The sequence below is a fragment of the Micromys minutus genome, assembly GCF_963924665.1.
Source record: "Micromys minutus genome assembly, chromosome: 16".
NCBI classification, from domain to species: Eukaryota; Metazoa; Chordata; class Mammalia; order Rodentia; family Muridae; genus Micromys; species Micromys minutus.
This window is the reverse complement of record NC_137985.1, coordinates 40518032-40541679: the sequence shown is the minus strand read 5'-3', so window position 1 is coordinate 40541679 and position 23648 is coordinate 40518032. Positions and strand designations below refer to the sequence as shown.

The window sequence follows — 23648 nt, the reverse complement described above, 5'->3', positions numbered from 1 at the left end:
CTGAAGGACTAGACTGACTGACTATACAGCCTAGTGTTAGAGAGATGACTCAGCAGTTAAGAGCACTGACCGCTCTTCCAGAGGTCCTGAGTTCAATTCCCAGCAACCACATGGTGGCTCACAACCATCTGTAATGGGATCTGATGCCCTCTTCTGGTGTGCCTGAAGACAGTGACAATGTACTCACATACATAAATAAATCTTTAAATAAAAAAAAAAAACCTGGGTTTCAGTCACTTTTTCCATAGCCCATGTTATTAAAGACACACACTCTCAACTCTGAAAGGCATTATTTACTGAAAAGAAATATTACAAGAGGTTCCCCTAATACTCATAAGACCAAGTAATGTGCCCCCAATACCCACACCCCTCAAAAAAAAAGTATTTTACATATTCTGAATCCTAACTTTGGAATGTCCAAAGCCAGGTTGCAAAATTATAAAGTATACAACTCTCAAGAGGGCCTGGGAGCAAATCACACTGCAGAGCTGACTCATACTTGACAGGGGACAGTCAAGGAACCCAGCGCTCCGTTTAAACTGATCGTCTTAACGTCAGTGCAGAAAACCTTCGTCCAGGCCAGGATGTCCATATGTGAAGTCACGCTTCCATGATATATTGGTTCACCAAAACCAATGAGTAATTCCAAGACGTTTTGAAGAGAATAATTACACCAAAGGAGGAACCCAGAGTCGAGAGAGGCTTTCTCCAAGGAGGCGCTATTTAATCTTAGCAAGGGCAGCCGCTCTTCTTTCTGTGTTCTGGAACAAGGCGCGAATTAAAGCTTTTACTTCGCTGGAAGGGAATGCAGTTGCCAGGGGCCCTTTTCCATCTGCCCACCTGCAAAACAAGACAGGTTCTATTTCCTATTATGTCTAGTAGAAGCCAGACCTTAAACTGTCTTCCTTGATCCAAACATTAAGTGGAATGAAATACACCCTGTGAGGCCCATTCTTCTTTAGCTAGTGCTGCTCATGGCTGTATCTGGCACCAGCACAGCCAGAGAGCAGAGGCAGGAGAGAGATGGCTCTAGTTAAGAGCACTGAGCACTAGAGGACCAGGGTTCGATCCCCAGAACCTACATAGCAGCTCAGCCATCTGTAATTCCAGTTCTAAGTAATCAGACATACTCTTCTGATTTCCATGGACACCAGGCACATGTGGTACACAGACATACATGCACACAAAATTCTCATACACTCAAAATAAGTGACTACCAAATTAAAAAAAAAAAAAAGAAAAGAAAAGAAAACAAAAACTAGAGCCACATATGGTGGTGGCTCATACCTGCAATTCAAGCACTTGGAAGGTAGAAACAGGAGAATTGTTTGAAACTCAAGGCCAGCCATAGACTGGAGTATATAATAAGATCTTGTGTGAAAAACACAAACGGTCCTTCAGAGGGGTGTGGTGCTTAGGCTCTTACAGCAGGGATTCTCAACCCCTCTAATGCTACGACCCTTTAACAGTTTCTCATGTTGTGCTGATACCAACCACAAAACTTTTAATTGCTACTTTTATAACTGTAATTTTGCTATTGTTATGAATCATAATGTAAAAATCTGTGAAAGGGTTGCTCAAGTCCCAGAGGAGTTTTGACCCACAGGTTGAGAACCAACATCCTAAATATTGCACCAGAGTGCAGAAAAAAACTGGTTATTCAAAGTGGCTTTGTGCACTTTGAACAATACTTTTAACAATCACTCATTCTTTTTTTTCTTTTCTTAACTTATTTATTTACTTCATATCCTGACCCCCAGCCCCCCAACCTTTCCTCCCAGTCCCACCCTTACAACCCCCTCCCCCCATTCCCCTGTCCCCTCCCAGAGAAGGGGATGCTCCTTTTTAATTCAACTGTAGTGCTGGGGGGATCTTGTCATTCTTAAAACACATCCTCCAGGTGTGAGAAGGATGAACTTCTAACTAAAATCGCCAGAGAATCTATACTGCATGCCAAAACCACATTTTCTAACAAAACAGTATGACTGAGAATCCTTTTGTCATTAGCTATGAGAAAGTAAGGCCTCAACTACTGCAATAGAAGATGAAATTCTTGCCTAACTAAGAAACAGGGGTCAGAGATGTGGCTCAGTAGTAGAGGGCTTGCCTAGCATGCACAAGACTAATGGGTCAATAAATTGCTACGCGCTTGCTCTCTCTCTCTCTCTCTCTCTCTCTCTCTCTCTCTCTCTCTCACACAGCCCTCTTTCGTGACCATGTATATATGTCTCTGTAGAAAACACATACCGATCTCCAATTTCTTGCAAACTAGCTTGTAGCATTATCATGAGTTCTTTGAAAGGCATCCATTTGGACACATAGACTGGAACCTCTTCTTGGTATTTCCGGTTTTTGTTTTCATCAGACAGAGGTGCAAATACTTGTGGCCCTTCATCCATCACTGTTTTGCACAGGGAATACAATCTATCACCATCTTCAGTCGAGATGTCCTAGTTTAGTACAAAGGGAACGTAACAGAGCAGAACTGAGCCAAAGGCCAGGGCAGATCCGATGTTTTCCCAGTAATGTAGCCCATCTTACTAGTCACTAGGTCCAATCAGCTCTCTGACAACCTTCCTGAAGCTAGAATATTAGCTGTGTGTCAGCCAATGGCGAGCACAGGCTCTGTACCGACTGTGTTCACACTGCTAAATTAAATTACTTAGTTCATCTGCAGAACAAATGACTTCATACTAAGTAATATGTCTTGGGACCACTGCCCAGTTTCCAATGTCCCCAATTCCTAATTGAGATGCTAGACTAAGAAGTCCCACAGCCCTACTTTCTTATCTAGGTACAGAAGAGATTAACAAGTTCCCAGCAAAACAATTCAGACAAGCCTGGAGCCAACCAACCGAACTGCAACAGCATGAGGCAGACACGACATGACCAATCTCCTGTGCCATTTGTGCCCATTAAAACACGGCTGCAGTAGCACTTTCTTACTGAAGTCACAGTGGAGGACAGGGCTCGCATTCCAAGTGTCCATCACTTACCTCTAGAGCAGTGATCCTGCTAATCATCTCGGCAATCGCCGTGTTTAGCAAGGTCCCCATTGCCTTGCAGTATATGTTCACCGGCAGGACATCCTGCCACACGACTCCAAGCCGCTTTAGCTGATGCAGCACCTGGAGAAGGAGACAGCTACGATTCACACTCGTCATTTTGTGTGAGACATAAAATGGGAGAAAGACGTGATATACAAGTGAGCTAACAAGGCTCGGTGCCTCTTGGATGTTTAACCTCTGGGTTATCCTCCAGGGAAGAAAAGCAGACTTGTCCTGAGGAGGGAAATCAGCAGAGGGAGAAACTAAACGTGGTGTGTACACAATGGAACACTGCTCCGCCACAAAACTGAAGTCATAGCATCTGCAAGAAAACATACAGAGCTGGAAATGATCACTGTGAGCAAATGAAGTGAGTCTCGGCAGACGCAGACCACAGCTTTGTCATTTGTGGTTCTGAGATTTTCCACAGACCCGTACTGGAGTGTTTGCACACATGGCATGCAAGTAGAGCAAAGGGGACGAAGGGTCAGCACTTGACATGAAAAGCAAGAAAAAGGGGAGGGGCAGGGGTTAGATGCTCTATTCATATTTACATGCATGCAAATGTCTTTATAAAACCCAGTCCATATATAATAAATACACACCAGTGGGGGGGGGGGGGGACTCTCTTAAAACAGGAGTAGAGAAGAAAACCTACATTTAAATTTTTCAATACACTGAGTTAGTATTATTGAGTGAATGGAGAGATGGTTTCCATTTGTCTTGGTTGAACAAAAAACAGATCTTACAGCTGTCACAAGCATCTAGCACCTCAGTGCCTGCATTAGCCTCCTACCTGCCTCACTGCCTTGCTTGCTGCAGAATAATTCTCTTGGTCGTCCATGTTTGCAAAGCTCCTAGCACTTGACAATCTCTCCAGAAGTTCTCCTTTCTGTGCCCGCATCTGGGCCAAAAAACACTCCGTCCCTACAAAGGGAAACAAAGAAGTATAAACCTGCTGAATTGCACTCAGCAAAGCCAGGGTGCGTGATCTGACATAAGACTGTCATTTTTAAAAGTCACTAAACGTGTTTGCTGTATATAATGATCCTGGATCCACTTAGCCAGTTCCAGTCCCTCTAATCTTATCACAGCTTAATAGAAAAACCTCAACAGTTTGCCTGGAAAATGAGACAGCTAAAAAGAATCACTTCTACAGAAAAAGCAGCTTACTGTTCCAATGTCTATACCACTGAAGGAGAACACCTACAGCTGAAAAGCTGGATGAACATAAATTCTCAACTTTTTTCAGGGTACTCTCGTAATAAATATCGATTTACTGTTCAGACATGGCTCTCCTCTGACACAAGTGACTTGGTGGAGTCAATGCATACCTGAAATAAAGTCTGGCATGTCAACATACCACAAAATCATGTTACAAGGACATAATGTTGACTCAAGACATCCATTTTATAGGATAAGTGGAAACTAACAAATCAGAAGACCTTCCACACTCTAACACATCTAATACATCACTAACTCCTAACCACCTCAGCTATTAAACTACAAAGACACTAGGCTACATAAATCACATTTCCCAAGTGTGAAGTATCAGTTACCAAGTCTTCTGAAGCCAGGTACAAGGTCCACAAAGGTGGTCGTGCCATCGCAGAGAATGGGGGTGAGTCGCAATCTGAACTGATGACCGAGGGTCAGCAAGTGGTGAGCAATATACATGCAGTTGTTATGGTGAATGGCAGCCAATTGGGGGAGCTTCTGAAGGTTCTCCCTAGGCCAAGAAGAAGGGCAAAAAAGGAAAGCACCTGTTATTCAAGTCAAGCTTTCTGCAACATCATCTGTGCTCTACGGTGGTGGCCTTGGCTTTCCCCACTGTCTACCTCTTAAGTGCTGATCATAACAAAACAGGCGTCACTCTCTCTCTCTCTCATTCAGTGAGCTGTGCCAACCTGGCCTTAGCCAACAAACTGTCCCAGGAGGGCTTGAGAGGTCTCAGCAACCACTAATGCTTACGATTCTTGCACAGGGCCTGAGTTTGGACCTCAGTATCTAAGTCAGGTGACTCAAAACCACCTGTAATTCCAGCTTCTTAGCCAAGTTCTGGCCTCTGTGAGCATTTGCACAAGGACACACACATACACACACACACAGGGAAAAAAAAACTATCCCAATGACTAACCAAAAAGAAAAGCCAAGAAAATAAGCTGTGGATGTGTTACTTCTGGCACAAGAAACACGGTAAACTGTATATTCTGCCCTTAAAACTCAACCAAGAGAAATACAGGTTCACTTCTGTAGTGAAACACTGAAATCAGATTAGAATTTCATTTAAAAATATACGCTTGTTTAGACTTTATCCCATACAAGTCCTTCAAAGTTGACTACGGATCAGAACCATGTGGAAATTTTTAAAATGTAAACATATTTAGGATTTTCCCCAAAGAGATTAATCACAATCTTTGAGAATGAAAACAGGCATTTTTACTTTTGGAAATCTCTGCAGATGATGGTTTTTAACCCAGAACTGAAATTCACTGCTTCAATTCTTCCACACAAATTAGTCTCTACCTAGTTGAGGATAAAACCCTATGAAAGGTTTCAACAGGTATGGCCCCCACAGACTCATGTGTTTGAATGCCTGGCCAGAGGGAGAGGCACTACTAGGTGTGGCCTTGAAGGAAGTGTGTCACTGTGGGGTCAGGCTTTGAGGTCACCTATGCTCAAGCTACACTCAGTGTGACACACAGCCTCCTTCTGCTTCCTGTCCATCAAGATATAAAACTCTCAACTTCTTCTCCAGCACCATATCTGCCCTGCATGCCAACATGTTTCTCTCCATGACAATAAATGTCTAAAACTATGAGCCAGACCCAATCAAATGTGTTCCTTTATGAGTTGCCATGGTTATAGTGTCTCTTCACAGCAACAGAATCACTGGATGAGGACCTTTCTATTTCCTAGCTAAGAAAAGTAAAGTGGCTCTGAAAATTCTAAGACATTAAGAACAAGATACAGTTCTTTTGAACTTCTAAATGTGTGCTACCTCCTACACACAAAATCACTGTACACACCACAGTAATGTCTACAGCCTTCAAAAGGTCTGAATTTGATGTACTTTTACTGTGAACTTTAATCACTGTCTTTGGTGAAAATATAAAGTTACTGGGTATAACTGACTTAGCATTTTAGAGGTCCAATTGTACAGGAATGAGATACTCACTTGTGGTATGTTGGCACTACATCGTGGAACAAATGGAAGATATTTCTCACTGAGTAGAAAAGCTGAACAGCACTGCAAGAAAAACAAACACTAAGAGAAATCATACAGAATAAAGCAGATATTCGCTACGCCTTGGTCCCTGCAGGGAAACACCGTGGACCTCAAGGGAGACACACTCAACCAGTATCTCTAAACTGAACTTCTCCTCTAAAACCTGGACACATTAATGACCTGAGAAACACGAGCATTCAACCCAAAGCCTCTTCTCCACTTATCCATTTGTGCTCTGCCAGTACCCAAAGTACCCTTCCAGTGACAAACAGAGTTAAGCCTCAAGCAAATGTCACCCATTTCCCGATGCATTCCGCAAAGGGCATCAACAAAGGCTCTCACCGGGCTCTCAGAGTCAGACTGACTTCCAGCTTTCACCTCTCCCCCTTCTTCCCCAATGCGAAGAGACGAATCAACATTTTTGAGAATAGAATCTAACCCTCCAGATCCTTTGGCCTTTAAATCTGATCTTTAACTACCTAAAGATCACCATTAAGATGCATTAAAAAGGCTGTGTGTCCATGTGCGTGTGCGTGTGTGTTGTGGGAGGGAGACAGGGAAATCTGGCTTCCAAAATGAACCCTAAAAGAAAATACAAAGATAAAGAAATGGCTCTTTAAAGGTCCATGTGGATGCCAAAAATGAATAAATTTTTTACATTATTTTTTAAATAACTAAAATAAGTATTAAAAAGTAATGTGTTGCAAGTAAAAATGAATATAAGCATTCAGTATACCAAAACAGTGTTTGGTATCACTTTTCTTAAAAATAAATTTTTTTAAAATATTGCCATATATCCCTAACTTCTGGTCTGATGTATTTGAAGAATGTCAACTATGTTTACCTTACCAAAAGAGCACATTCCCATTCTTTATAAAGAAACAAATCTTTTTCACAGGGGCAGTGAGTAGCTCAGCAAACAACAGCTCTCTTGCAAACCTAGTGAGGCGAGTGTGATCCCCAGAGCCCACATAACGGTGGAAGGAAAGAACTGATTCCACAAGGTTGTCCTCTGACCTCCACATGTGCCATAGCATGATGAGGAACATATACATGCATATACGCCATAATAAAAAATAAGTACACACTTTTCTTTCTGCTTACAGTACTAGATAGCCTAACTGAAGCTATGGTAGTATTTGGAAACATGCTCTATCCAGAGCAACATAAAAAGAGTATTCACACAGAAATAACCCAAGACCTGAGAATATAAAAACTAACTCAAGCCTAAACTCCATGGCTTTTCTTAAAGCTGAGAATAGCTCCATACAGACTCACAATGAATGGCTTTTATAAGATCGGCTCTACAATCAATAGGCTAACCTGCCATTTTCTCCATAGGAGCTGCTTCCCTAAGACCACAAGAACCTTTCAAAATTAAAAGATTCAATATGAGTGTGAAACAGAGCCTGAGGTACCCTGAACACACTATAGATCAGGAGAAGCCATCTTGAAAGGATCAAGACAAATATGAAATACGTTCTACTTCCAAAGAAAACTGACTCTTCCTCCCCGACCCCCATCCCCCACATGCTGCTGTTATGTGGAGGTGAAAGGTGACATGCACAGGTCCCTCTGGCTCTCCAGGCTCACGTGGTGCTGTTGCATGTGGTATAACTACCACAATTATCCAGCAATGAGCATTTCGGCCTGTGCTTTCTCATGTAACATCCTTTGATCAAAGACAGCGGAAATTCGACAAAAGTTAAAGTGTCACTTACTAAAAAGTGAAAACAACTTTTAATGCCAAATAAGCCTACATATTTATCCACACGTGTATCTATTTCTTGGTTTCTTCTTTCATACTTGGATTGTACTAGGTAACCCAGGCTGGCCCAGACCTTGCTTTGTAGGCCAGGCTGGCTTCAACCTCACACCCCTGCCTCAGCCTTCCAAGTGCTGTGTTATGAACCTGAACCAACAGGCTGAGCTGGCATCTGCTTTAACACTCTTACACCTGTGTCACTGTCAGGGAATAACGGGGTCACGTCATCTGCCTTACCATTGGTCGCTACTTGTTGTTGCCTCAAGTAAAGTCTGGTAAGCGAGCTCCATTAACTTCTTCACAGCCTCGCTGATGCGGCACGTGGGTAAAGAGAAGGACTGAGGGTCCAGTGACGTCTCGGGCTCTAAGTTCCTGGCGTCAGTGAGCCGCCCTTGGCACACCTTCTGTACTTGTAGCTTGTGGTCGGCATCAGGACTGGGTAAGTCTGGTAGGATTTCCTTACAGTCGGGACCAATCTAAAATTCAAACACAACAACAGAAAAGGCTGTTTCCAGGAAAATGTAAAACTCGAGCACAAGCAAAGGCTAAAGACACCCAAGGCTTCCGTGTTGATGGAGCCATGGCCCTACAGGTGATCCTCACACAAGTGGTCTGACTGCTCTTGACTGATAGCAAACCGGAAGAGATAAGCAATCTCATGTACTGTGGGATTCTTTTTCTTTTCCTTTCTTTATTTTTAAGATTTTTAAATTTATGTATATAATGTTCTGCCTACATGTATTCCTATATGTCAGAAGAAGGCACCAGATCTTACTATAGATGGTTATGAGCTACCATGGGTTGTTGGGAATTGAACTCAGGACCTCTGGAAGATCAACTAGTGCTTTAAAGTCTGAGCCATCTCTCTAGACCCCTGGTATTCTTAATATTAATGGAAAAGCAAACATTTGGCGAAACTGAAAAGACCTGCAAAACTCATCATTCCCAGCTCTCATAAAAACTCCAACTTGCCTCAAAATGTGTCAATACCTGCGTGCTTCAAATGGCTAAAAACTTTGTTGGAAGAGACACAATAATGGGTCACTCCAGGAAAATGAGAAACGCAGAAGAATAAATTAAGAGCCTAAGAGCCCAGTGCCTGGGCTGAATACGGTAGACACCTTTAATCCCAGCACTTAGAAGGCAGAGAAAATGAATCTCTGACTTCCAGGCCACCCTGGTCTACGTAAGTTCTACACTAGCCAGGGTTACATGGTGAAACCCTGCCTCAAAAAAGAGGAAAAGAAAGTAGAATCCAATAACCTCCATGCCATTTGAGGCAACTCAAAAAAAATGGCTGGAAAAAATATATTAATAGATTGCTTTAGTCTGTGTCTTAGTAATGTTCAGTATGTTTCTGTAATACTTTGTATTTGCCAAATATTATATATACATATATAATATATGATATAAATATATATTATACATTATGTTATATTGTATATACTATGTTATATATTATATTTTTATATTATGTATAGTGTGTATGTATAAATATTTAATATATATGGATAAATATATGATATAAAACAAAAAAAGCCCAAAACTATCAAGACTCAAACAGTAAACTGTTCTTCATGTAAGTTCACTCCCATTGCAAGTAATTATTTATACCTTTAAGAAAAACATTTATTTTATTTGTGTGTGTGTGTGTGTGCACACGTGCGCACATGGGCATGCATGTGTGTGAAAAAGGTAAGTGCCCATGGGGCAAGTGAACATCTCACAACAGGTCACATTCTCTACACATAATACAATCCGAGTACATATATCCTTATGTAATGGCAAGAATGACCTGCTCTTTAACTCTGACGACAGCAATGCACACATATATACAGCCTTTCTCCTTTATACAGTTGCTCTCAAGTACAGATTTTATATGGAACTCACAAAACTCAAAGAAAAGAGAGACAGCAGGAGCACTGTGAGGAGGACGGCCGTCTCCAAGCTTGACAACTTGCCACTCTTCCCTACTTCACGATGCATGTCTCAAAGCTAAGCTGCTTCCCATAAAAGATGTGGCAGGCCCCAGTACCTGCACAGTGTTGTGGATTTCAGAGGTCATTAGATTTCTGGCCGCCACAATCACATCCTGGCACTTCTTATTAGCAAAATGAGAATTGATATTGCGAGCGTATTTCAGCAAGTCGGTAGTGTCTCCTTTTAAAAATCTCATCTCCTTCAGGGACTTTTCAAATTCTTCTGTGGACTGTATGATCTGACAAAGACAAACAGAAAAGGAGAAATTATACACAGTCGTCCCTCAGTATGTTTTGGGAATTAGCTTTAGAGTACCCCCTCAGAAATTATAATCCATTGACGTTCAAGTCCTTTGTATAAGAAAGCACACTGTTCACATACAAACTATGTTTTCATCCTCTCATAAAATTAAACCATCTCTAGCGTATAGTACGTAATAGAAGGTAAATGCTATGTAAACAGACACATCGTCCTCTGAAACACCATAGTTTCACAAAATATGACAAGAACTGTCAATATAAATCAGGTAAAGAAACAAAATTTTCCCCAAATATTGTCAGTCAAAAGTCAGACTGAACCTATAAACACTGTAGATTAACTGTACATAACATTTCAAAATGAAAATTTCAAACCCACTGTAATGAAAAGAATAAGAACCAATACTGAGTGGAAATTTCTGGTTTCTTTGGAGACTCAATTGTCATGTGATGCTTTTCTGGAAGCTGTCTGATGAGGATATTTTGCTGAGGCAGACACTTGAGAGGATGCATGATATTTGGAAAGAGTACAGACAGAACCCAAACAGTGAACAAGGGGATACCACAAAATAGCTATTACAGCTATTAAAAGTATCTTTAAAAGGCATCAGAAAGCATACTTTAACCAAAGAGGAAAGAAGCCAGAAAAGAAATTAAGTTATTTGCTATTTTCACACTTTATTAATAGTTCTTAGATTTGGTTTTGCCAGACAAGGTTCCATTGTGTAGCCCTAGCTGTCCTGGAGCTTGCTCTGTAGACCAGGCTTGGCCTCAGACTCATAGGGATCCACCTGCCTCTGCCTCCCAGGTGCTAGAATTAAAGGTGTGTGCTACCACTGCCTCGCTTTTACTAGTAATAGTTTTCTTAAGGGTATAACCTAAACACAAAAGATCCACAACAAACCCAACACAGCACAGGACTTTCCTGACTGAAAGCCTGTTATGTCGCCACCCTTTACCTCCTCGTACTGCTGTAGCTTGTTGCTGTTTGTGGGAATAGAGTAAACCAAGCAGTTTCTGATGAGGCAATCAGACAGGTCCTCCCAGATCACATCACCAAGCATCTCAGCCAATACGATCTCAGGGACTTTTCCAATTTCTAGGTCAGCATCAAGAGGCAAATCTGAATTCAAAGGAAAAGGTTTTAGACACACAGTCCTTACAAATTCTTAATCCCTACTTTTCTAAAATGTCTCAGTTTTAAGATGGTGGGCAGACCCATCCAGGATGGCTAGGGTAACGCAGAGAAAACAAATACATATATACACATTATATTTTTTAAATGATATATATAATTAAAATTAAAAGGTGCTGGGAAAGAAAAACAGCAGAGATGGTGCTGTAGGTACATCAACAGGCTGTACAGGATGATGCTCAGTGTAAGGTCAGAACTTCTTACTCTCTCTGCTCAGACAGACCCTGCTCACCTCAGCTCTCCTGCACTCCACGGCAATACACATCATGCCCATTACATTATAATTCTCTACCCATAAGCCATTTCTCTGATTATGTAACAAGCACTCAGAAAGTATGCATTCCAAGTTAAAACTAGTTTTTAATAAAACTTTACGAGGGGCTGGAGAGATGGCTCAGCAGTTAGGAACACTGACTGCTCTTCCAGAGGTCCTGAGTTCGATTCCCAGCACCCACATGGTGGCTCACAACCATCTGTTATGGGATCTGATGCCCTCTTCTGGTGTGTCTGAAGACAGTGGCAATGTACCCACATACATGAAATAAAGAAATCTTAAAAAAAAAAAAACAAAAAAAACCCTACGAAACCTTACTTCCTTTTAATAATAATAAAAAAACAAAAACAGTAAATTACATGAAAGCATACTGCAGTCTGTCAAGCAGTGTCTTAGTGCCTCCCTTATAGTTTATTTACCTCACGGTTAATTTTTTCAAAGTACCTTGGGACCATTATATCTAGACTAGTACATTTATCATTTAAATAACAGTTAAGGGCCACAGGAGCGGCTCAGTGGGTAAAACTGCTTACCACACAAGCTTAATGACCTACCATCGATTCCAAGAACACACACATGGTAGGAGAGAACTGACCCCTAAGTTGTGCTCCGACATCCACACTCAGGCCTTGGTCAATAGGTAAATATAAGGCCAGGTGGGGGAAGGGCACACTTTTAATCCCAGCACTCAGGAGGCAGAGACAGGAGGAGCTCAGAGTTTGATGCCAGCCTGGTCTAAGAGTAAGTTCCAGGACATCCAGGGCTACACAGAGAAACCCTGTCTTGAAGAAAACCAATAAGCAAATAAATACGAAAAGAAAGAAGGGGGAAAGCCAAGATGTTGGTGCTTTCTTTCAGACTCCATGCCAGCTTTTGTCTGAACAGACTAGGAAAAGTGAAGTCATTCCAGATGTTTAAAAAAAAAAAAAAAAAAAATGAATCGAGAGAAACCCCGCCTTGAAAAAAATAAAAAACAACAAAAACAAACAAACCAGTTTATTACATGCCAACATTATAAATTATCCCTGGTTTACAGACAACATCAAAAATGTGTTCTTTGCTCATAAATTACAAGATAGAGTTTCAGAAAGTCTACTGAAACTGTGTCATGTTTTCACTGAAATAAAAGGAATGCTTGCTAAACATTCAAGTATCTAAAATGAGTTTGGATTTAGGAGAGTGGTGTAATACAGAATCAGACAGGGTCTTACTCTGTAGCCCAGGCTAGCCTGGAAGTCACTGTGATCCTCCTGCCTCAGCTTCCAGTCTACTGACAGTACTAAGCTATATTTCTCACAGATCTCATATAAAAAGAAAAAATGAAAAAGAAAAAAGGGAGGATGGCTGTCACTTGTCACTTTTGTCCCCGGGTGTGATGGTTTAAGGAGTTTTGCTCCTATCAAAGTTACACTGAGAATTCTTTGCTTTGTATCTGAATCGTTTATACAAAAATAATTTGTGATTGTTAGGAAGGCCCACGAATAGCAACATTTTTAAAGTGTTTAAAAACTTTCCTCAGGGCTGGGGAGAAGGCTCAGTGATTAAGACCACTGACTGCTCTTCCAGAGGTCCTGAGTTCAAATCCCAACAACCACATGGTAACTCACAACCATCTGTAATGGGATCTGATGCCCTCTTCTGGCATGTCTGATGACAGTGACAGTGTACTTACATATAATAAATAAATAAGGAAATAACTTTCCTCAGAAGAATGCTGGCTGGAATATTCCACAAGAATACTAAGGAAGTAAGAAGAACATAAAACAAACAAACTAGAAATAGCAGCACTGTTTTAAAACACCAAACAAAGTTCTTTTGTTGTTGTTGTTTTATTGCAAGTCAGCATCACCAGACTTAAGTATATACTTCAGCAGTATAGCCCTGGCTGTTCTGAAACTCACTCTGTAAACCAGGGCGGCCTCTAACTCAGAGATTCATCTGCTTCTGCCTCCCAAGTGCTGGGACTAAAACTCACACCACCATCTAGCTCAGAAGAAACTTTTATAGGTGTATAGGTGTGTGTGTGTGTGTGTGTGAGAGAGAGAGAGAGAGAGAGAGAGAGAGAATATACAGGCAATTTCTATTCCAAGTACATAAAAATTACCAACAGGCCAAGTGGTAATGTGATTTGTTCCTGATATTTTTCCTCATTGTTTGCATTAGGTTAATGGGGATTTTCATATGGAAACATACACAACAGACCTGGCTCATTTCTCCTATCATTAAGGCAAATGTGCCAAAATATGATGCTATTAGATGTCTGAAAAGAGAAGTACGTCCTAGACTCTAGCTAAAATACCATTAAAATATACTCTGAGGTGTCACTAATGACCCAAGAGGGCAAAGAGAAAAACTGTAAACTAGGAGAGAAGACGGGGACTACCGTGCTTCTGCAGAGCGACTTACCCCAAACGCCAGTGCCTTTTCTACAGTACATGGAAAAGTAGACGCATGTTTCCCAACTGTAAAAGGCTACTTTGGTGTACACACCTAGAAGCTGTTTCTGGAGCACTTCCAGTACCAATCGGATCTTTGTAAAGGCTTCGGGTGGCGATGGATGTTCCAAGTCCGTCGTCAGAGACTGGAAACAAATGCTAACGGAATTCGGCTGCCTTTCAACCACAGCATGGAGCGATGGGCAGGTCACCAGAGGTTTCAGTATATACTTCAGCAGCATCTGACCTGAAATCATTACCGTGGGAACACTCAACAACAACCACTAGAAATGCACTACTTATATATGAAATTCCCAAAAGTAAAGAAAGGAAAAAGAGTAAGACATTGACTCAAAACATTAAAAAAAAAAATTAATTTAAAAATCAGGGCTGGAGCTGGAGAGATGGCTCAGTGGTTAAAAGCACTGACGGCTCTTCCACAGGTCCTGAGTTCAATTCCCAGCAGCCACATGGTGGCTCACAGCCATCTGTAATAGGATCCGATGCCCTCTTCTGGTGTGTCTGAAGACAGCTACAGTGTACTCACATATATACAATAATTTATTTTAAAAAAAAAGTCAGGGCTGCTTTTAATCCCAGCACTTGGGAGGCAAAGACAGGTGGATCTCTGGGAGTCTGAGGCCAGCCTGGTTTACAAAGTGATTCTAGAACAGCCAGAGAAATCCTGTTCTGAACAAACAACCAAATAGATATTAGGAGCTAAAGAGATGGCTCAGAGGTTAACAGAATTTCTTGTTACTACATAGTACCCAGGCTCAATTCTTAACACCCACACGTAGCTCACAACCATTCATAACTCCAATTCCAGGGGATCTAACATCTTCCATGGGCACAAACACACACAGGGTACCCATATATATACATATATGTGTGTGTGTGTGTGTGTATGTATGTATATGTATGTATATATGTGTATATGTACATGTAGATATGTATATATGTACATATGTATATATATATGTAGGCAAATTAGCCATATACATAAAAATGAGTAAATTAAAAATATATATATAAAACCATGAAATTACATACTACAGTTTTTCCCAGAGCATTTTTCCTACCTAAAGACATTGAAGTTATTCAAAAACAACAGCTGTAAAAACTAAGAACTGTTTGGTTCTTTTTCTTTAAATATTCATTTATTTTATGTATGTGAGTACACTGTCACTGTCTTCAGACACACCAGAAGAGGGCATCAGATCCCATTACAGATGGTTGTGAGCCACCATGTAGTTGCTAGGAACTGAACTCAGGACCTCTGGAAGAGCAGTCAGTGTTCTCAACTGCTGAGTCATCTCTCCAGCCCAAGAAACAGTTTTTTAAAAAGGACTCATGCATTAACTTTAAGGGGGAAAAAAAGGCATTTGTGACCATTTCCTTTGATAGATTATTAAGCCAAACACTGTCACTAATATTCTCCTCCAAATATCAACTCTTCAGTCATCCCTTTAACACAAGGCCTTCTGAAACTTAATGTGAATGAAACAAATCACTTACCAAATGATTTCAGCTTTGTGGGTAATTCTCCAAGAATGGAAAATGCCAAGAGGACAGAACTGATGGACGGCAGAGAGCTCATCTCCTCTTTCTCGGGCTGCTCAGTGCATAAATGAAGTTCTGTTTGTAGACAAGATTCTAAGCTGCTGGTATCTAAGAAAAGAAGGAAAATATCAGCTGTCTTAGCAATGTAATGTGATCATCTCCTCTCAGCACTAATCTACTGAGATTCCTAAGCACAGTTTCATGACAATATGCTTATGATGTGGTTAATTAATATTCATGCCCTATGTAGTGCTTCCAAACAGAAAATGCGCTTTTTTTTTTTTTGGTATGTCCAAAGAATTCAGATTAAATGCAAAAAAAAAAAAAAAAAAAAAAAAAAAAAAGATACACCAGTAAAAAATGTTCCCTAAATATGTACAAAATGACTAAAAGCAAGTATTGCAAAGACAGCTCGGTTCCCAGACCTTCTGCCCGCCGGCACTGCCAAAGGTGTAGTGAGGAGTACGGTATCAGAAAGACTTCAACACTCCTGATAGCTTCACATCGAAAATTTTCTGTATCATTTCTTGTAATGCACGAAGTGGGGACAAAATGGATATAGGAAACAGAGCAGGATGGGCTTTACTTTGAAATATACTAAACCTCAAAATCCAACACAGAAAAATGTAAGTCCTCTACATGCCTCTTCCTAGGTTTCTTTCTTTTTTAGGATTTATGTTTTATATATAAGTACATTGGAGCTGTCCTCAGTCAGACACACCAGAAGAGGGCATCATCTCATTACAGATGGTTGTGAGCCACCACATGGTTGCTAGGATTTGAACTCAGGACCTCTGGAAGAGCAGTCAGTGGTCTTAACCACTGAGCCATCTCTCCAGTCCCTAGGTTTCATTCTAAAGTAAATAATTTACCAAAGTGAGCTCACCCTCAAGAGTAAGAGGGGAAAGAGAAAGGAATTGGGGGTAAATATGACCAAATTACATTATCTATTTTGTGAAAATATCATCATGAAATCTATTATGATATACAATATATTCTTTTGTTTATGCACAATAAATATTAATCAGAAAGATGAAAACAAAGAAGAGAGAGAGAGATCTGGGGTAGGCCTGAAGATTAGTGAATGAAATACTGAAAAATGAATAGATTAATACGGTACGAAGTGAAACGTCCTTGTTTTTTAATACTAAATATTTAGGATGTATTCAGAGGTCAATGTGGTTCAGGCAGATTAAGCAAAGCAGTCCACCTGAGGTCAGCAGCACCTTTTGATGGCGGAAACTTCCATACAACCAGCTTCTGCCAGTCTTCTCCGAGGTGGTAAAGTATGTTCTGCTTCTGTACAGTGAGCTCCATGCTGAGAGACTTCAACATTTTTAAGTCAAAGCACTTTCTGGATTTTAGTAACTTCAAGCATTCCTGCGCCTGGTAGTAAAATGGAATCAGTGTTAAACATCTCCTCTAGCTTCACAAAACAATTAGAACCCGCCTGTTGGATGGCAGGGCAGAAGGGACACAAGCACATGACAAGTAAGAACAGCACTAACTGCTCAGACATCAGTGTTCATACCTCTTCCAGGTGCCGAGCAGCAGGGATGTATTTCTTCTCTGCTAACGCACTGTTATACTCTTCGATCGCGGAAGAAAACTGAAAAAGAGACGCTTAGATTAGCAGGCATTTAAATTTCTGTGTCTGTCTTAAACATCAGCTTGTAAAAATGTGAAAGCACCACTTTGTCGGGGAAGATCTTAACAATTAGAAGGGAGACAACCTCCTCACCAACTCTAAGGTTCCAGGCGAGCTTCATTACCTCTTGCAGTTGTCTGAGCAAATTGAGGACTACAGAGTCCCTTTCCAGCTGCTGCTTCAAGTTTGTGAATTCAACAGTTGATACGTTAAGATCCCGACAGACCTAATTTGTACAACAAAAGTGTAAGTACTTTTAAGCATTGCCACATCTAAGGAATAAAACATTGATAACCTACCACTAAACCCTAGCTCTCCGGTAGAATTTACGTTGAAGTTTAAACACAGTTCTGACGGAATAAAAAGCACAGCAGATGACTGGGAGAGGCTGGGTCCAGGTTCAAAGACTTACCCTATACAAGAACACCATTCTCAGACCAATGAGATGGCTCAATGGGTAGAGTTCTTCTACCCATCTACCCACCAAGTGGGATGACCTGAGCTTTAGTGGCATCTAACACACAAAACAAACAGATCAACAAGGAATACCCATTCTCATCGACATCAATTGCCAAGTCACCTTCCCTTCTTTTTTCTGCTTGAGACAATACAGCCTTGGCTAGCCTGGCACTCAATATATATAGACCAGGCTGGTCTCAAAGTCATGGAGATGTGCCTATCTCTTCCTCATCATCTCCTCTTAACAGAAGCAGCTGTCTTTCAAGTAAGAGTTCATCCCTTGGATTACTAGAAAGACATCCACAAGGACAATGACTGTGATTTTATTAATGTTGAAGAACAATCCACTTCTCACCCTATCCCACTCTCCAGGCCTATACATCATTAATTTTCTCCCTTCTGTGCTTGAAGCTGTCCGTACTTCATTCTTCTTTCATTCATAAAGTAAGTAACTAGACACCCAGGCATGCAAGGTGCCTCACACTAGATTTAAATAGGCTGAGTTTTTCCCACCTGCGGGAAACATTCCCTCCACTTGAGCAAGCAGCCTATCTCTCAGCAGTTGCCTTCCTCCCCTCGTCCTCACACAAATGCGCTTTTTCTAACAGCGACAGAGACACTGTCTTAACGCCTCCCCTCAGTCAGTCCACATCACACTGTAAGGAAGGTTTTAGTTCCCCTAGTCCATCAAAACCGTCCTTGTCTCTGCTCCACTCAAAGCCAATACCAAGCTAACACACTCTTTCTTTCCTTCCTCCTCCCCCTCTCTCCCTGTCCCATGGTCCCATTCCCCAATGATTTTCCTTACTTCTCTAAAATACTTGGCCATGTCTGGGGACATTTTTTTGACTGTCACACTGAAGGAGAACTTGCATCCAGTGAATGAAAGCCAGGGAGATGAGCAGCTACAATGTACAGGACAGAATCACTCAGCCTAAAATATCGAGAGCCAAGGGTCTAGATTTGTTTCATTGACTAGACAGCTTGAGGCCTCAGTTAGCCTTGGCTCCTAAAGCATACCACGTCTCCATCTCCTAGATGGAAAGCACTAGGCCACAGAGCATGGTGGCACAGGGTCCTCTGCAAGTTCATGCTAAGCAGAAGAACTGTGGTGAGTAACACAAGCCACTCCATAAACAGCCAAATTCAAGAAAGATTGTTCTGACACTTAAATGTCTGAGGCCAGCTGCAGATCTAAGAGAATGCTATTAAAAGATGAAAGGGTGGTTGCGCATAGTGACACATACCTCTGGTCTCTAATTTTAGCTTTTGAGAATGAGGAAGCATTGCAAATGGGCTATGCGGTGAACTCCAGGACAGCCCAAGCTGCACAGAAAGACCTTCTCTGGGGGTGGGGGGGGAGGAGACAAGCATTTTAACTAGGAAAAAATGAAAGGCCAAATTCTAAGCATTTTCATATGAAATAACAAAGTCCTGAGATTTTCTTTAATTAAAAAAATTTCATTTGGGCTAGAAAGATGGCTCAGTTCAGCTGTTAAGAGCACCTACTGCTCTTCCAGAGGTCCTGAGTTCAGTTCCCAGCAACCACATGATGGCTCACAGCCATCTGTAATGGGATCTGATGCCCTCTTCTGGTGTGCCTGAAGACAGCGACAGTGTGCTCACATACATAAAATAAATAAATCTTAAAAAAAAAATAATCCATTTAAACGTAAGCCATTATCATTTTCACTAAGAGAAAAGTTACAATATGAGGAAGTAATATAACTGGGTTTGAGAAATATTTCTAATTTAGAACTGAAGTCAATCTACCATCACATGCATGGTTCAACCTCTATTTACCAACAAGGAAAGGAAGGTCCTGAAATGTTCCACAGGATAGTCTTGGAAATCAAGAGGTTAAATGATGCCTCCCTAAGAAACCTAAACTTGCCCAATACAACATTCTGCGCTTACCTCGGTCTCTATCCTGGATTTCAGCTGGTCGATGTCATTAGACAGAGTGTCCACCTGGGTAACTAGGGCCTGCGCACTCTGCATGGTAGGCAGGAATTCACTGTACTTCTTGCTGATCATATTGCATACTTCACCCTATAATACAGGATGGAGGAAGTACAGGACAAATGAAATGAATCAGTAGCTTCACTAAAAATACACAGCATCTTCCAATGTTAGAACTTTATTGAGTTACCCACAGCCATAGGTTTCCTTTAAAAACATTTCATTCATCTGTAAAATGTAGGAAGCCAACCATTCCCAAACCCCAACAATGCTCACGATTTGTACATTACAGACTCCAGAAATGAGAAAAGATGGAGTCAAATGTATCACAATAAACTGTACCGTACTTTGTCCACAAATTTTAGTCATCTACCTAATTAAACATAGAAATCTATAGTTTACTAACTTCTATCTTCTGGGTTACAAAATGTTCGTCTTAAAACTCCTCAGATGCTAAGAAGGGCTAGGGAGATGTCTCCAATGGTAATGGTGCTTGCCCCGAAGCCTGATGACCTCAATTCAAATCCTGGCACCCACACTGTAAGAAAGGACTCCCACAAGTTGTCCTCTGACCTCCACATTTGTACCATAGCACATATGCACCCAGACATACACACATGAATAAATAAAATGTTTATAAAGGATTAAGAATTGTTATCTTCCTTAATTCAAAGCAACTTACTACCTTCTTGAACACTCTGCACGGTGTAGATTATGCTGGCCCACTAATCCCATTTATGTAAGAAAGATAATATTCTCCAAACTGACCAAAATACAGGGCTGAAGTGTCATACCCTGGGAGCATGGCACAGCATCCCAGTACAAAAGAGAAAGACTCTCTCAGGGAAAAAGTCAGGCATTTGTTTGATGCATGAGGCTACAATTGAGATGGATTAGGAGTGTGTGTGTGTGTGTGTGTGTGTGTTTGTGTGTTTAGAAATATACTTAAAACAGTAAAAAAAAATTTTAAATGGCAAAATATAAGAGCTGGAAGTGCAAGGGATATGTCTGCTTGAAACATAGAAAGTAGTTCTCAGTTGAGTGAAGATTCAAGTTTATGTACAAAATACAAGCGCCATGTTCTCATCCTAGATCATTAGAAAGTCATTTAATGAAACGTAACCCAGACTGTAGAAATGCCAGTGACATCCGTACATAACATTTAAAAAGCTAACGTCAGGAGCTGGAGAGATGGCTCAGTGGTTAAGAGCACTGACTGCTCTTCCAGAGGCCCTGAGTTCAATTCCCAGCAACCACATGGTGGCTCACAACCATCTGTAATGGGATCCATGCTCTCTTCTGGCGTGTCTAAAGACAGCTGCAGTGTATGCATATACATAAAATAAATCAAAAGAAAGAAAAAGCTAAAAAGAAGAAGAAAGAAAGAAAGAAAGCAAGCTAATGTCATAAACTGTTAGGAGTTTTTGTGTGGTGTGGTGGTGCAGGCCTTTAATCTCAGCACTAGGGAGGCAAAGGCAGGCGAATCTATACAACCAGGGCTATCACACAGAGAAGCCCTGTCCAGAAAAACCAAAAAAGAAAAATAAATAAATAAAGGAGTTGTTAGGTAGCGCCTTCCCAGCTTGCTCCCTTTAGTTCAGACTTAGTGAGGTACACGTCATTTTCAAAGAAAGACACTGAAGTTTGCAGGTACCAGCTCACCAGCCCTCACTCAGCATGCCTAAAGTTCCGTGCGTGAAGTAATACTTTTATAAACACATTCAACCAGTTAAAAGAAAATCCGAGAATGGCGTGACTTTCCTAGAATTATTACAGTCATCCATAGATGGAGGAGTGGGTAGAGATGACAGGCTGGCTGTGCTGTCCTGTGTGGACATCCGGGCTTCCAGTTCCACCTCCGGCCCCGCAGGTTTCTTCACTCTTCATCACCGGCTCACTCTTGCCCAACTTAGCCCCACTCCCACCACTAAACAGCCGCAGCCCATCCTCATGACAGTCCCAAGCCTTGGTCCCCAACCGCTCTGCGGCCGCGCTCCAAGAAGCCCCCAACACTTCTGAGTCTCCAACTCAGGTTTCACCCCATCGACTCAGTAGCACTCGGATCTCCCCAGCGGCAGCTGCCCGCGGCCCGCCCTCACCTTGATCTCCTCCACCCGCCGAGTCAGGCGGCTGATCCTGGTGCCCAGATCCTCCTTCTCCAGGCTCCCCGAGTGGGTCAAGACTTCCGTCACGAAAGAAGCCATCGCCACGAAGCGTACCCACACCAACAGGATAGGTCACTCCTGCGGCCAGCGCCAAAGCTCCGGTCCCGCCAGCGGCCTCCCCGCACGGCCTGCTGGGAAACTGAGTTCTACGGGGCCCAGCGCTCGCGCACAGGCGTGAGTCACACTACAGTTCCCAGCAGGCCCCGCGCGTCAGGCGTCCCCTGATTCTGCCGCGTCTGGGAGACACCAAAGTGCGCAGGCGTGATCCGCTCTCTACCAGTTTTCAAATACCAGTCTGTTCCCGCCAGTTGTTTTCTCTCACTCTCTCTCTCCCTCCCTCCCTCTCTCGCTAGAAGCTGCGGAATGTTTCAGGTAGTAATCCTTTATGGCCCTCCCTACACTGAGTAAAGTTTTCCTGTGAGACTATCTAGCTCGGTAGGATCTTTATCTTTTTCTGTTAGATACGCATTCATTGGGCGAAGCAGCTGACTGAGTCTACGCGAATTTTGCCCTCTGGAATTGTGCGAGAGTGACGTCATCTCATAAGCGAACAGATCCCCACAATTGCACCTTTTTTATATTGTTTGTTAATAATGCCTCATGTTAAGTATAGTGATTCATGGATATGGTACAAATTCATACTTGGTGTAACGGTCCTGTGTGTGCTAAAGACATTCTTTGGTAAAGTCTTCTTTCTAAGATATGTAGGAATGTTTTGGCTGTGTCCATGAAAGTCAGAAGAAGGCAACGGATTCCCTAAAACATGTAAAAAAGATGGCATGGGCCACCATGTGGATGCTGGGAATTGAATCCAGGTCCTGAGTAAGGACAACCAATTCTTCTAGCCACGGAGGCATCTATTTAGAGAGCCCCTAAAACAAGATTCTTAGCACTTTCTATCAGAGATTACAAGTAAGTTTCACCAAAAGCTTTTTATTGTTGTTTAGTTTTAAAGCTTACAGCGGTTTCTTTTTGCTTTGTTCTGAGACATGGTCTCTCTAGCCCAGGAAGGCATCAAATTCATAGCTGTCCTCCTGCCTCAGCTTCCTGCACACAGGGATTATACACTTGTTCCCCTATGTCCAGCTATCCATAGCTTTTTTAAACCATTTCTTTATTGAAGGTCAGGAGATGTTAACATGCAGATGACATCATTTGTAATTCACTTTGCAAAACAGGCTGACCCTAACACAGCCGCTGATTCCAGAAAGGGTCATTACCAAGGCAACACTCCTTGTGGGAGAAAGTGGGCAATATAAGAGCATCTTGTCCTCTTTGGACACTTTTTCTTACTTAGCTGGCAGAGCAAGCAAGCGGTTTACAAAAGTCGAATGGAATGCTGTTAGCATAGCAATATCATAAAGTTTAAAATTAACAGACAAGGATGCAGATACTGGTGATTAAATCTATAGGGATTTGGAACAGGTATTACCTGTCTTCAGTTACCTTCCTGGAGCAGGCAATAAAACCAACAAACAAGATGAAGTATATGCAAATGGAATCTTTTCTCTTGCTATTTTACCCATTTTTCCTAGTTTACTGATGTTGGCAAGGAAAATTCTTGAGCTGAAAGCTTGACCTTTTGTGACCTTTAACCTTCTTTAATGGAGAGATGGCTTAGTAGTTAAGAGAAGTTGTGGAGGACCCAGGTTCTGGTCCTACACCAGAC

The 23648-nt window shown here is 41.7% G+C and overlaps 1 protein-coding gene across 1 annotated transcript; it reads right to left on the bottom strand.

The window, feature by feature from the left end:
* Nucleotides 1-329: 329 nt before the first annotated feature.
* On the bottom strand, nucleotides 330-22040 carry ZW10 (zw10 kinetochore protein). The gene is made up of 16 exons (XM_080929872.1): nucleotides 21914-22040; nucleotides 19770-19904; nucleotides 17518-17619; nucleotides 17277-17354; nucleotides 16972-17131; nucleotides 15701-15853; nucleotides 14238-14429; nucleotides 11238-11401; nucleotides 10077-10259; nucleotides 8279-8517; nucleotides 6226-6297; nucleotides 4607-4776; nucleotides 3844-3974; nucleotides 2997-3128; nucleotides 2248-2450; nucleotides 330-840 (listed from the first exon to the last, which is right to left on the bottom strand). Exons 1-16 carry the CDS (start codon nucleotides 22016-22018, stop codon nucleotides 720-722), a joined length of 2340 nt encoding a protein of 779 aa, XP_080785998.1. The 5' UTR covers nucleotides 22019-22040; the 3' UTR covers nucleotides 330-719.
* Nucleotides 22041-23648: the final 1608 nt, after the last annotated feature.

Coding starts and splice junctions, on each gene's coding strand:
- ZW10 (XM_080929872.1), bottom strand. CDS start 22,018: ATGGCTTCTTTCGTGACGGAAGTCTTGACCCACTCGGGGAGCCTGGAG. Junction 6,298..8,278: donor ACAACAAGTAGCGACCAATG/GTAAGGCAGATG, acceptor TTTTTCTTGCAG/TGCTGTTCAGCTTTTCTACT. Junction 3,975..4,606: donor ACCTGGCTTCAGAAGACTTG/GTAACTGATACT, acceptor TTCCCTTTGTAG/GGACGGAGTGTTTTTTGGCC.